Source organism: Sphaerodactylus townsendi, linkage group LG05 (assembly GCF_021028975.2).
Source record: "Sphaerodactylus townsendi isolate TG3544 linkage group LG05, MPM_Stown_v2.3, whole genome shotgun sequence".
Classification (NCBI taxonomy): Eukaryota; Metazoa; Chordata; class Lepidosauria; order Squamata; family Sphaerodactylidae; genus Sphaerodactylus; species Sphaerodactylus townsendi.
In genome coordinates, this window is record NC_059429.1 from 43,382,880 (window position 1) to 43,397,182 (window position 14,303).

A 14,303-nucleotide genomic window follows, 5' to 3' on the forward strand; every position below is an offset into this window, starting at 1 on the left:
TGGCTGGCATTGTTTCTGTCTGTCACACCAATACAATACAGGTTGCAATCCTCACTCTGCCATTAAAGGTGGCTGCGTGACCTTGGGCCACTCTCATATACACGCCTTGCCTACTTCACAGGGTTGATGTGAAGATAAAATGGAGGAGAAAATGTTGTAATCAACTTTGGGTCCCCATTTTGGAGAAAAGTGGGGTATAAATGAAGTCAAATAATAAAACAAACTTTTGCCTGCAAAATGCATATGAGAAGCTTCTAGGTCCCTATTGTATGGCATTGATCCATTCATACATACGTGGTTTAAAAATTCCATTACAAGCATCTATAAATCTGAAGTCATATACGCATTTTCCTATTTGGTCATTAACTGATTTAATAATCATGCTCTCTCACATTTTAAAATTGCTTTTGTGAGATACCAGCAATGACAGAGGGGCTGAAAAGCATCTTAAATGGCACAGATGAGTTTGATGTAAGGGATGAGTTTGATGTAAGGGAGTCCCTAACACAGCAGTCTGGAGTTCAAATAACATTTTCCAGAGAAAATTGGGACCATGGAGGGCAGGTCTACCCAATGGTTTCATTAGCTAGTAGACCAGTCCTCTGAGAGCTAAGATTCTCATAGCATGACTGTGTTGCATTGCAGACACCTCATTGAATTAAAAAAAATTTTTTAAGGAAAACTACATATTGTCGGAATTGGCAAGGCAAACTGAGTACAACTATGTACTTTTCGGGCTGAAAAGGTGCCCAGGATCAGAGCCTGAAAAGCAAATGTCCTGGGGCAATCTCAGCAAATGGAGGCAGGGAGAATCCCTTCAGCAGCACACAAAATGTCGGGTGCAAGCTGAGGAAGAAACTAACCAGCGAGCTTAACAGCCAAGTGGGGAAAAGCCTCTTTTCTCCTCTGACATCTGTGCAGTCTGGACAAAAAAATGAGAGGTGGCTTTTTTAAAGACGTCCCCAGGATGTCTTATTTGTGGTGTCCAGACAAAAAGAAAAAGAAGTTGCCTCTTTTTAAAATGTTCCCCAGACGTCTTATTTGTGCTGTGCAGGATGTACTATTGAGTGACTTGTCTGCAGAGGTCATTCATATGCAAAGTCCTCTCCTCAGTCCTTAAGTATGGATCTAACACAGCTTGGATCTGCTGAATCATTTTTGCAAAAAAAACAGGGCTGGGGGGGGGGGGGGCTTATGTTCATCACCCTAAATTCCGTGAAGAGAGGGAGGCATAAAGGTACAAGAGTTTTTTTCTTTCAGTCTATGGTAAGTATGCTAATCTGCTATTACAGATCATTCTCTCTCCCCTGTGGAACTTTCAAGTACCAAGAAAGTTCTGATGATGAGAGATAGGAGGGGTGATTTTTGTCCTCTTTCCCCAACCCACACAGCCATTTGACCTATGAGACTGTGGGTCTACAAGAGTCCCATAGCCTGGGAATCAACTCTCCTGGTTTTGGAAAGCACTTGGAGAGGGAGAGAAACAGTGCAAATTTGTGCATCATTTGCTACCTTTCGTTAGTAGACTCCTGCCCACCATCTTTGTCTTTAGCCACAGTAGAATGAAGTTCCTTAAACAAAACACTAGATTTAACTGTTAACTTCTTTCCACTCATGAAGAGGAAACCATCTTCAGATCCTTCTTTCTGCATCTCAAGGCAGGACTTCTAGAAGCTTCTTTCATTATTTCCTGAGAGGTGGTCTCTTCATTTTGGAGTAAAAGTCGCTGAATTTCAACTCCAGTATATCCAAACCACTGTAAATGTGGAAAAGAGAGAACAATGGAACTGTTAAACATTGTGATCAACCCACTGTTATGAGGACCCTATTGTGGTGAGAAGATAAGATTTACACTGTAATCCAGATTAGTGGTGGGTATGTGGAGGTGGCCTTCACAGCACCATGCTGCCCCACAAGGGCTGAAGGCAGCACTGAAAGGAGATAAAGTTTAAATCCCTCTGGCCACCGAAGTTGCCCCATAGAACAAGCAGACTTACACATCACTTTTGTGCTGCATAAGCCTGTAGGGCCATGAGCTGGTGTTCCTTGGCTGATACTTTGGTGGAAGCTGACTAAAGTCAGCTTCACCACCTGCCCCCCTTCGCCCCCCCCTTCGCCCCCCCCCCCCGGATTTTTGGGTTTGCTTGCCACAGAGCTGTGGGACAGTGGGATGCTGGCATTTTTTATCTCTCTGCCAATATGGATGCCCCCTACTCTGGTGGAGGGCAACACATTGGCATGACCTTCCACTACTCCCATGGCACAATTGCAACACCATCACCCCCAAATCTGGATTGGGTTGTAAGGATTCTAATTATTCTCTTTAGGGGAGATCCACTCATTGTCTTGGGCACCAAGTTCTCTCAGGAAAGGAAATTGGGTTGAAGGTAGCAGCTGCCTGGGAAAAGAACGATGCCATGTAGCAGCTGTGGCTTATTTTCTGTTGGAGGTTTCTAGAGTGCTTTTCAGGGGATTCCTGCAAATATGGCTCTTCAGGCATCCTTTATGGAAGTAACTGATGAGGCTTTTCTGTCTTGCATAGGCCCAGGAAAGTAATCTGTAAGAATGGCCCAGATGCCTTTGACAGGCTTTAGGACCTACTCAATTTTTACTGTCCTTAGCACAAAAAAGAGTTTACCTGCTTGGTAAAAGGGCTTAATTGGGAGGGCCTGTTCACAAAGGAAGAAGCCTCCTGAGCTCCACAACGGGAGGAGGTGTTTCCTTATCGCTTCCTGTAATCTACCAAAAGAAATAAATCCCCTTTCCACAGATTCAAGTGGAAAGTGTTATAAACTGGGACCCTTCACAGTGTTTAAAACTGTCTAATGTGGCTCCTTCCCAAACTGCGTGGGTAACATTCAGAGCCCCAAGCCATATTGGAGAAATGGTTGTCCCAGTTCTCAGATGTTCAACGGGCTAGTGGTAGAACTGACTCATGGGCTCCAGCCATGTAACTCAGAATTTCTGCTATAAAACTGAGTCATTCAGGAAGGAGCTAAAAGTAACATCAGAAAACAGCTTTCATTGGGAATTTTTCAACTGGTTGGAAGTTGCTTATCTCGGCAAATGCCCCCTTTTTTCTTATCTCCTCCCCTGCAGTGTTCACTGAGGCAAGAGCGTGAATTTTCCTTTAAGTTTTTAAATTCCAATTTTTATCAAAACATAGGCAAATCTCTCGGAAAGTAATTTTTCTTCCTGTTTTCCTACCCCATTTGCCTGTCTCTTAGGCTCATTCCGCACATGCAGAATAATGCACTTTCAAACTGCTTTCAGTGTTCTTTGAAGCTGTGCGGAATAGCAAAATCCACTTGCAAACAGTTGTGAAAGTGGTTTGAAAACGCATTATTTCGCGTGTGCGGAAGGGGCCTTAGAAAATACATATACAATAGAAGGCTATGGTGACCTGAGCTCCTGCCCCCTACTTTCAAAAGTGGGAGGCATGTCTGGTAGATGAGTGTTAAAGTATGGTTTCTTGTCCTTCTGCACTTCCTGTGTAAAGGGGGGATGAGTATAATATATTAGATGAATATTGTGGCTAGTCTAATCTAATGCTTGCCTTAAAAAGGGACACTAAATTCCCTCCATCAGATTTACCTGTATTTTAAATGATGGGGTACCTCTCTTCTGACAAAACATTAAGGAGGGAGAACGTAAAACTTTACCATGTGTGCTTCCACTAAAATTTTCAGCATGTTTGCATTAACTGAATTTATGTTATGTTTATATTATTTTTGCTATCAAAGTAGAAATGATATGTTTATTTCCATGGAGTAATTTGAATGAATCTGGAGCTTTCTCTAGCAGTCCATTTGGCTCCCTAGTCCTTTTAAAAATATACGCATAATGCTAAATAGTTGAAACCAAACATACTGCTACCTACATATAAAAGTGTTGTTAGTAGTATTTTTTAGTATCTAATACTGTTCCACATTCATAAAGATTGAAGAGTATAATTTGAGAAGAAACGCAATCAGACTATTCAGGATTTCTAAATTAAGCCTTTTGAAGTATATAACAACATTCAACTGAACCTGTATGAATTGCCTAGTTGAAATTGTGCATCAAATGCAATTTATACGAATGTATTTTTAAATGCATTAACTGTGGACTTGTTGCACTGGAATATGGCACCAGCGTATAAAATAAGTGTGTCACTTATAAACAGTGAATGTATATTTGCAAGATGTTTGTTAAAGTGCTTGTGAAAGCGGCTGATCCTTTCTCATCACTGCTCATATAAAGTTTTGGAAGACAGTATTAAAAATATGTACACAATTCACTTACTAGCACAGCATGCGTTTTGTACCCTGATATCATATCTGAGTGCTCAGATGGAGAAAGAAATGTTTGAAGTAGCCTTAAGGCATATGGCAGTAACAGATATGGTGGAAGTGTGGATGTTTTATCTCTAAGAGGTTACTTCCGCATGATGATACAAACAAATTCAAACCTGTGGCGGTCACAACTCCCAATAAAGGAATTATAGACCTTGCTGAAGCACTGGAAAAAAGAATATAGCTACAATTCTTAGCATTTCCATTTTCAAAAAATTATACAAAGATACTAATTTTCAAGAGATTTTGGAGATTTTCAAATTCTACAATCAAAACATTAAAAATCTGCAATTGCCTATATAACATTAACACACAAACACATACTTTGCTTAGTGAAAAATGCAGAACTTAGTTCTCTCCCCAAATCCACCTGCTAACTTCACAGAACTTCTTTTTTGAATTATAAATATTCTGACTTGATGTGCTATAGTTTTAAGCTGGACAGTTTTATTGTTTAAAAACCTTTAAATATTTATCTGCTGTTTTTTCCTTTTGCTTATACTTGGGGTGACAGCCATCAACAGGTAAGAGCATGTTGTGAAGATCAAGTGGTATGTTTCTAACTGTGGCTGTTCTTTGCATTCTCCAATGCTTAACCCTCAGTCCCATACAAATGTAAAAATATGTACAGTGGATGGTATTTAGTATCTTGGGTCACTTCTTAATTCTTCCCTTTTCCAAAGGTTTCGGAGGCTGGTAAGGGACATTTCTGCAGGGCTGGCAGTAGGCAGGAATGGCAACAACAAAGCTATTGTTACAATACTACTTCACTCTTCAAGTTGGGCAATCCCATGTGCTCTGGGCTAGAGCTCCTTTCAGATGCCATAGTTATTCCATTACAGCTGTGGCCTGACTAAAGGCACACGAATGCCTCATTTAGAGAGCAAACTGAATCTTGTGGTGTTAATGTGCCAAGAGACATCTAGTGGCACACATCTGAACAGAGTGATTTCACTTAGGCTATAGCACATAACCCCTTTCCTCAGTACAGTCAGTACACACTTCCTCCATTCTCCTTTGAGGATAAAAACCTAACTTCTGTCTCATTGACCTGGAAAGAATGGCTTCCTTGCCAAATATGAAGAAAATGGATCTTCGGATCATTACATATTTTGAACCCTGACCAGCCTGCCAACTCAAGAACGTGTCACAATAATTCTCTACCACTTTGCATTTGAAGCAAATTTTTCATTTCTTTGCAGTGGTTTTGCTGTTCATGTGTTCCTTCATGTCCAGAATTGTGCACTGTCTTGAATGCAGAGCAATCTGTGTTGGTTATGGATAATGCTTGTTCTGTAGCAGATAAGAGCATTAAATGTATAGAAAGCTTTCTTGCTGTGTTTTTCTTGTAAATCAGTTTGGAATAGCATTTAGGGTAGTTTGGGGGCAGCTGGTTTAAAGGCAGACTGGTAGCAAAGTCTCTTTTAAAGCTAGAAAACATTCAAAACTAAATCTTAGAACTGGTTTTCCAAGTCTGTATCTCTACACAGAACTATGAACCTTCCCAACTCGGTTACTCAGATATATGAAAACAAAAACAGTCTTGTGAATCTTCAGTATTTGTATCAAATAAATAAGGTGGTACTCTTTATTATTTTAAGCTGTTTGTGTTTGTTTTTTGCATAAATAAGAATCAGAACTGGGAAGGTTCATGGTTTTACTTAGGAATACATAAATAATTGTAAGTTTAATAACTTGTTTGATTAACCACCATTTGTACCAATTATGTTTTCTTTGTGGCATCTGAATTTATAACACAAAGTTAGAGTAGCTCCAGTGCTTACAGTCATCTGCCAGAATCCCTTCCTTCTGGGAGTCAGGACAGTCCTTCTGGGAGTCAAGAAGCAAACCATGATTTATGCAGAAACTGGGATTTTGTGTGTGTGTGTGTCTGGTAAACTAATAACTCTGTTGCACAACCCAAAGATTAAACTGAAATGTTTATTTAGATGTTTGAATGCAGCCAAAGTGTCACTCAGAGCCCAGGCAGCAAAACAGCTTTATCATTTGAGAATTCTTGCAGCCTTTTCTTTCTATCACAAAAAAAGAATATTTTGTTCTGTCTCCCTCTGATACCATCAAGTTCTATATTGTTATGCCTGTAAAGTTGCACAGTGTAAAAGTTCTGAAGAACAGACCTCAGCAGCATTCTTAAGAGTAGCTTTTTAACATTGTTGAATAGACTATATATTTGTAACTTGGGCAGACCTTGTTACCATATTTAACATGAATTTCAACTGACTACTTTTACATTGAAAAGTTCTTTATCAGTGATATTGTATTAAGTAGAAAAGCTGTGAAGGACACACTGTGTTTTTGTGTGAAAACTTGCTTTCCATTTATTCTATATGAGAATGACATTTACAATGGGAAATAATTTTTGGGAAGTGAGAAGATTTGTGATTTGTGTGTTGAATCCTGTGTTATAGTAACAGTGTATAGGTGACACTTCCAAGTATCCATCCCTTTTAAATGTCTTCTGTGACATACAGAAAGACACAATTGCAGTTAACTTCAGAAGAATAGTGCTGTATTTTCCAGTAGTGAGCAGCCCTGTCAAAAGTATTTACCAAGGTTGTTAAGAATACCTACAAAACACAGACTAGAATTCCCAAAATAGCTAAGGTTCAATTTGCCATAATATTTTCATTTAAACTTGTTTGAGGAATCCACGAATACATTCAGACTAGTTGTGGGGCTGGATCCCACACAGCGTTTATTCTGCCCATTGAGCTCCCCTAGGATCAGCATGTTGGGGGGCATTTCAGGGATGAAGGAAGCTGAGAATGTCATGCTCCTTGGATGGCAGTCCTTGCTCCTGTCACAGCAGTGTGCTGGTTTCAACCCATGATCTTGTATTGGCAGCCTTATTTCAGGACAGAAATGAATATGTAAGTATCTGTAATTGCTGATCAGGGACGATTTGCCTGTTATCTAATTATTGTGTTTGGGTGTTTTTAACAGATCAGATGCCTGAAAGGCCCAAGAGCCTTCTCAGGCCCACACACTTTTGATGGGATTCATATTGTGAACCACTTGATAGGAGATGATGAGTCGCTGCATTCATCAGATGAAGACTTTGTATCAAACCATGTCCAGGGGGCCGGAGTTCACTTTCACTTGCACAGAAGGACTGGTCAAATGGACTTGAATCCGATTGTGGTAGACAGTAGTGATAGCGAAACCGAGGATGCAGCAGATCCCGAAGCATTGGGTGCAGTCATTGAGAAGGAAAAGAACCAAAAAAGAAAGGAGTCCTATTCGACTACTGTGTAATCAGCGCGAATGAGGCTGGGCTTAATTCTCAAAGAACTTGTTCTGTGGTCAAGTGAATCTGCACTAAGCTCTTGGACTGACTGTGTCTTGCGTCTCATCTGATGTGTGATGGTGTACATCTTACTGTCTGCCTCGTACATTTGCCAAATCTTTATCCCTGACTTGCCATTGCCACATAGTAAATTGGGAATAGACTAGATGGAAGACAACTCTTTAACAGTATTAATGAATATTCCTGTACGCTTTTCATGCTAGAAAATGTACACTCACAATTTCTTCTTACTCAAGAACCATACTGTGGTTTATAAAGCTGGGGAATCCTTCTTCAGAATAAACTGTTCGTGTGCAATATTTTAATGCTCTGTGAACAAATGTCCTTTTTTACATAAACAGTTTGTGATCAAGATGGATGTGTCAGATACAGCATATATCCAGTCTTCTCAAGTGTCTTATTTTTAACTAAAATAACTTCTATGATTGGAGACCTCCAAAGTTTCCCAACTTTAGCCTTCATCATCTATTTTATACAACAGTTAGTGGTCATACTTTGTCCAAAATGATAAAAACAAAACCCGTTTGTCAACTTTTATGCGTATCTGCTTTTGATGTGTTGCTAATGAACCTGATTGAGGTATGTTAACTACAAATAATGTCTATTTTGTATATATTTATATATACCTGCCCCTACATAACAATGTACATTGAATTTTGTATGGGAAGTGTAAATGTCCAATATGACTCTTCTTTAACCTTTTAAAAGGAAAGCAAAAAATCTGAGTATACATCAAAATTAATTAAAGTTCATGGGCCAAGTGGCAAGAACACTAATCCTAGATTTACAGTTGTTGCTTTCCAAATGACACTAACAGGTTCATGTCTTATAAAAATGTTTGTTCCAAAAGACACTATTGACCTGAATTTTAACTGTGTGTATATGTAACTATATAATAAACATTTTTTCAAGATTTCATTATTCAAATGTGTTGTAATATATAGCCATTCTAGACTTTCCAAATGACACAAACAGGTTCATGTCTTATAAAAATGTTTGTTCCAAAAGACACTATTGACCTGAATTTTAACTGTGTGTATAACCACCAAATGGTGGAAATATTCATGAAAATGTGTCTGCAAAGATTAGCTGGGCTAGGAAAGGGAGCCGCAAGCCAGGGCTTGCAGGCTGGCTGTGTTGTATGCTGCATTTCCTTTGCCTCAGCTTCCTCTTGGTCCTTGTACTCGTAACTTCCATCCATACTTCGCTTGAACCAGTGGTGGGATTCAGCAGGTTTGCACCACTTTGGCAGAACCGGTTGTTAAAATGGTGCTTGCAAACAACCAGTTGTTAAATTATTTGAATCCCACCACTGGAACCGGTTAAATTATTTGAATCCCACCACTGGCTTGAACCCTCTCTCTACTATCTCCTTCCCCTATTCCCTTAATGTGATACCATTGGAGCTCATCTGTGGGGCCATATTATCAAAATTTCCCCCAAATGTTCTCTTGAAATGCAGCCTATGATTCTTTTTCTTTATATCTTTCACTCTCCTTAAGGAGTGTTGTATTAGTCACTAAACATGCAAATAGGTTTTTGAGTGATGTGGAGACTAGAGCTGCTGGTTTGTCTAGTAGAATGTTTAGGGAGCTCCCTCTCAGAAGAAAGGTCTCCCAAATGCAGGGTAGTATCTCCCCCTTTCAGCTTTGAAACTCCTTTGCTGCGTGCACTTAGGAGGAGGCTTACAACAATGTGGTAGATGATATGGTGTGCATTCCTGAAACATCGGCTGCAGTCTCATGAGAGCAAGCTTTTCCAAGCATAGGAGGGAAATAGATTGCATGTATCAAATCAGTACAGAATAATCCTAAAACAAATTTGTGCTTTGAAATGCAATCTCATTTGGTCCTCATGAATGATCATGGGTCTCCCGTATGCCTTGAACTGCCATCAGTACATTTTTAGCCTTAGTATATGAGTGAGATGCTAAGTTGCACAGAAAAAAAACTGTTTTCCTTAAAGACTGAACTCTACTAAAGGTTCACATAAATAGGTGACATAGTGATGATAAATATGATCAGATCTTGAGTCCTTGACTTTCTTTCAACCTGTCAGAACTGCCTAATCTAAACTATATTTGCTTGAAATTAGTCCAATTAGTTTTGGAGGAGTTCATGACAGCTTAAAGAGGTGTCCGCCCCCCCACACACACTAGATTTCAAGAGACTTCTCAGTGGACACACACTGGGCTGCATTGTTGTTGTTAGCCGTTGTTTTTTTTAACTTGCTGTGGTTCAGAGGGCTAGTGCACCTAGGTTACTGAACAATGAAACCTTGTCAGTGAAAAAGAAAAAGTAGGTTTGTCTGGAAGGCTCATTCACATAAATAGACTGTATCCAGGAAATTCTTAAAACAACTTTAGAGCTGCTCTAACTTTCAGTTTTTGCTTTGGTCTATTTCTGTCAGTGTACAGGAATCATTGCTGTCGCTTCTCAGAACAAATACATTTTGCTGGACAGTGGGGTGAGTGTTGTACTCTTCAAATATGCAATTTTCCCAAAAGCAAAAAAATAGAGTTCTATCTCTCACTTTCTTTGTAGATTACATCTGCTTCACCTTCCCCAGTGGGAATTCAGATAGCAGCAGCTGACACAACCTCTGCACCTGGCGCTGGGCAGCTGAGCTTGTCTAGAAAGCCTCTGCCATCTATCGTTGGCAGCACCAGCTGCAAGACTTTGCAAAAGCAATGCTCTTCAGTCGGTGGCATGAGAAATTCAGTTGAAGGTTGGCCATAAAACACACTGAACAGTGAAGTGTAATGATCTTGCTCTAACTGTCATTGCACAGGTGTTAGCGAATGAGACTGGGGATTTCAAAGCTGGTGTTTTCACTTAAAGGGAAACTTGAATGATTTCAATGTTTTTTAACTGCAGTCTGGATTGTGGAGGGAGTCATTTAACTCGTCTTCTACAGACCACTTTCCCCGGTTATTTTAAAAAGTCTGTATTTTGTTCAGTTGAAAAAAAAATGCTATTTTCTCCCACCCCCATTCATGGTACTTAGACAGTTTCTATTATGGGAAAAGCAAAGATCAAGAAGAAGAGGAGCTTGGATTTATACCCCACCTTTCTCTCCTGTAAAAAGACTCCCTTCCCAACCCCCTTCCCTTCCTCTCCCCACAATAGGCACCTTATGAGGTAAGTGGGACTGAGAAAGTTCAAAGAGAACTGTGACTAGCCCAGGTTCAGAGTTCAGAGAGAACTGCGGTTTGTTCAGCAGTCTTCATGTGTAGGAGCGGGAAGAACAATCCAGTTCACTAGATAAGTCCGCTGCTCATGTGGGAGAAGTGGGGAATCAAACCCGGTTCTCCAGAGTAGAGTCCACCTGCTCTTAACCATCACACCACACTGGGAGCCTTGTATCCACATTTATGGACAGAGCTGTACAAACTCAAGATTACTGCTAAGAACAGTAGAGCTGCGTTAAGTTGAACTTTTCTCTGTTACCTGCAGCTTAACTTCCCACGATGTCATTATGATGTGCATTACCTTGCCTCCCGCAGTGGAAGCCAATGATGCTGATGGAGGAAATGCACAAAATCCAAATGTTGGAACGTGGAATGGGTTCTTGGGAGAAAGGGGGAAGTTGACACAAGGCCATTAGTGTCTGTAGTAGTCCCGCATTTTTTATAATGTACAGTTCTACCTCAATGCATCGAAACTCAAAATTTTCTCTTTGTGGATCTTGGCCTGTCACGACTGCTGTAGTTGTTAAATTTTTAAAAATGTTGCCAAAAATCAACGATGTCCCCACTTCTAATGGGTTTTTTTCTCCTATACCATGTGGGGAACTGTGCCTCAAAGATGCTAAATGCATGTTCAAAAACTTCTTGGTATGGAACATATTTACCAGTTAGCTGACTATGTTCACTTATCTCTCTCTTTTCTCTGTACTGCAGTGTTTTGGTGATAAGAGGTTTCTGTATTTGAAACACTGATATCCTGCCCTTCCGGCCAAAATTTCAAGGTGACAGCTAACCATTTAAAAACTCAAACAATACAAAGACTGAAAGTTCAAACCAGACTGAGCATAATCAGTTTATCTTTGCTTACAGTCGGCAACATAGGTTTCAACAAATTTAAATGTAGTTTTCAACCAGTTTATTGGAGGGAAAACCTCAACACGCACAAGATGTCAGGTCTCACAGACCATTCGCAAGGCTATATGAGATGGGCACGCAGTGTCCAGGAAACAATAGAGTGGACTTCTCAAGAGGAGGAGATGGTTAGCAAAGGTTGATGAGCAGACTTCAGAGTGTACATGGGTTTTGCCTATCCATTTTATTAGAGGAATTTATGGTGTAATTCTCATTTCAATGAAGTGTGTCTTACACAACTAGAGGAAATAATGAAAATATCAATAACTAATTAGTTCTTACTTAATATATTGTTGACTTATGCCTTGGAACATGGAGTCTTATTTAGAGATATCCAAAGAATCCAAGAAGCTGCCTCTGTAGCATTGTTGTCTTGAACAGTTGATGCGCAAACACTATGCCATGATGCTTTCCTCATTTTCTTTATCAGTTTTTCACACAGCATGTTCAAGGAAACTCTTGGGCTTATGTAATAATTTCACGATATTTTGAATTCTGGACAGTTTTTCAAGTTGGTAGACTTTTGAAAGTCTGTTCTGTGTTGGAAATTAGTACAGAGGAAAGAGTTTGGTACTTCTGCCTTCCAATTTGGGGCCATTTTCAAATGTTATTCCCTATAAGTATGATGATATCCTGCCCTTCTGGACAAAAAAAAGGTCACAAGTTTTTGTTCATGAAGAAATCTTTCCTACCTATTTCCAATGAGGTTCTCCAAGTGTGTCTATGCATAGGTGGAAGTTACAATGAGTAGGTTTCTGCCCCTAAGGAAAGCTACTATTCAATTTTATAGATAATATATCCGTAAATACTGGGGCATAGCTGACTAAAACAGAGCCCAGGCTCCCTCCAAGTGCGCGTCCCCGCCTCCAGCTGCCCGCCCCCAAACTCCACATGGAGTTCAAATGCCCAACATTAAACTGCAGGTTTCCAACCTGCAGTTTAAAGCTGGCCCCAAGCCTTGGTGAGGGCAGCAGCCCCAATGGCTGACAAGCTCCAGTTTTATACTGGCTCTGCGCCCAAGCTCCACCTTTGGTCAGGAGATTGGCATGGAGCCAACAGTTTAAAACTAGAGTCGACCAGCTTTCCATCTCAGTTTGCCACTGACCAAGCCTCACTGGGGCTAGCAACAAATGGGCTTCTCCAGAGATTGGGGCAGAGTGCTGGCCTCCTCCCAAACTCCACAGAATGGGGTCAGCCGCACCAGTGTTTAACTGTTGGGGGATGAGGCAGTGTGCCCCCCCAGGAAGTGGCCCCAGGGCTCTAGTCCTCTTGTTCCCCCCCCCCCACCCCCTGGCTATGTGAGGACTCAAAAGTAGATTATTTTGCTCGCAGACATACACTAGTCTGGCTTACTCAAGCAGCAAACCATGGGCCATGAACCAAAGACCTTTGGCTTCTTGCCCCTCAACTGACCCCTGTGGCCACCTCAAGACGAAATGCCTGCAATATAGGAAGAGTGGAAGTTCAGCCAAGATGTCATTCAGCCAGTCCAAAGATGTTCCTAGCCTTTAACCCCAGCTAGAATTATCTAAGATTTTTACATCTTTGCCTTGGGAGTGATACGAAAACAGGACTGATGATGGCTATAAAACTTGCTAATTAAATAATCAGTCAAGCCACAGGTGCTATCCTAGAGCCTAAAACAGCAGTGATTTCATGTGCAGTTCTTATTTTGTAATGCATATCAGCTAATGAAAAATCTGTCCCTCTTTTCCTCTTAGCAATGAAGGTACAGTGAGCAAAGGATGCAGGCAGAAGGGTAGCTATGGAAAATGGAGCCCAGAGCAAAATCTTTGCCCCCCTCCCCAATATTCGTTTGTGTTTTTTGTATTTTTAGTGTTTTTTCAGTTTTACGCCTGCAGGGGGCGCAGTTTTTAGGCTAGCAGCATCAAAGGTTCAGGGTATGTTTAGGAGACTATCCTGATAATACCAGCCAGGTTTGGTGAAGTTTGGTTCAGGGGGTCCAAAGTTATTGACTCTCAAAGGTGTAGCCCCCATCTCCTATTAGCTCCCATTGGAAACAATGGGGGATGGGGCACCTCTTTCGTGAGGCCATAACTTTGGACCCCGCTGAACCAAACCTCATCTAACTTGGGTGGTATCATCAGGAGAGTCCGCTGAAAACTCCCTGAAAGTTTGATGGTGCTAGCCTAAAAACTATGTCCCTACAGGCCAAAAACTGAAAAACACTAAAAAATACAAAAAACAAACCTGAAATTTTTGCTGCTCCCCCCCCCTTTGGCGCGTGCCCAGTGCAATGCGCACCCCCCAGCCCTCTTGTAGCTATGCCTCTGGATGCAGGTTGGGAGCAAGGAGATGACTAAGGTGGTTTCCTGCCAAAACCCCACATCTTATTTCATAGCAGAGTCAAACAGTGACGTGTGGATATATTAAAATGAGTGATGTTTGCTGCCTATTTTAGGAAGGAGCAATGAAATAGTATAAATTATTTCCTCACCCTGTGTTCTGCAACTGTAATAAGGCATAATACCTACATGAAATTTCACATTCAGAAGCAATATATCTGACTATCAGAAGCAAT

General features: G+C 40.7%; 1 protein-coding gene across 4 annotated transcripts in view; it reads left to right on the forward strand.

The window, feature by feature from the left end:
* Positions 1 to 8,575, forward strand: part of EVI5 (ecotropic viral integration site 5) — a 77,566-nt gene extending 68,991 nt beyond the window's left edge. For 3 of the 4 annotated variants that reach the window (XM_048496510.1, XM_048496511.1, XM_048496509.1), the window contains one exon: positions 7,299 to 8,575. In XM_048496510.1, coding sequence (XP_048352467.1) covers positions 7,299 to 7,610 — 312 coding nt within the window. In that variant the 3' untranslated portion in view covers positions 7,611 to 8,575. Of the gene's footprint in view, positions 1 to 4,848; positions 4,859 to 7,298 lie in introns of all 4 variants that reach the window. The other variant, XM_048496508.1, reaches the window with a different exon arrangement.
* The last annotated feature ends 5,728 nt before the right edge of the window (positions 8,576 to 14,303 follow it).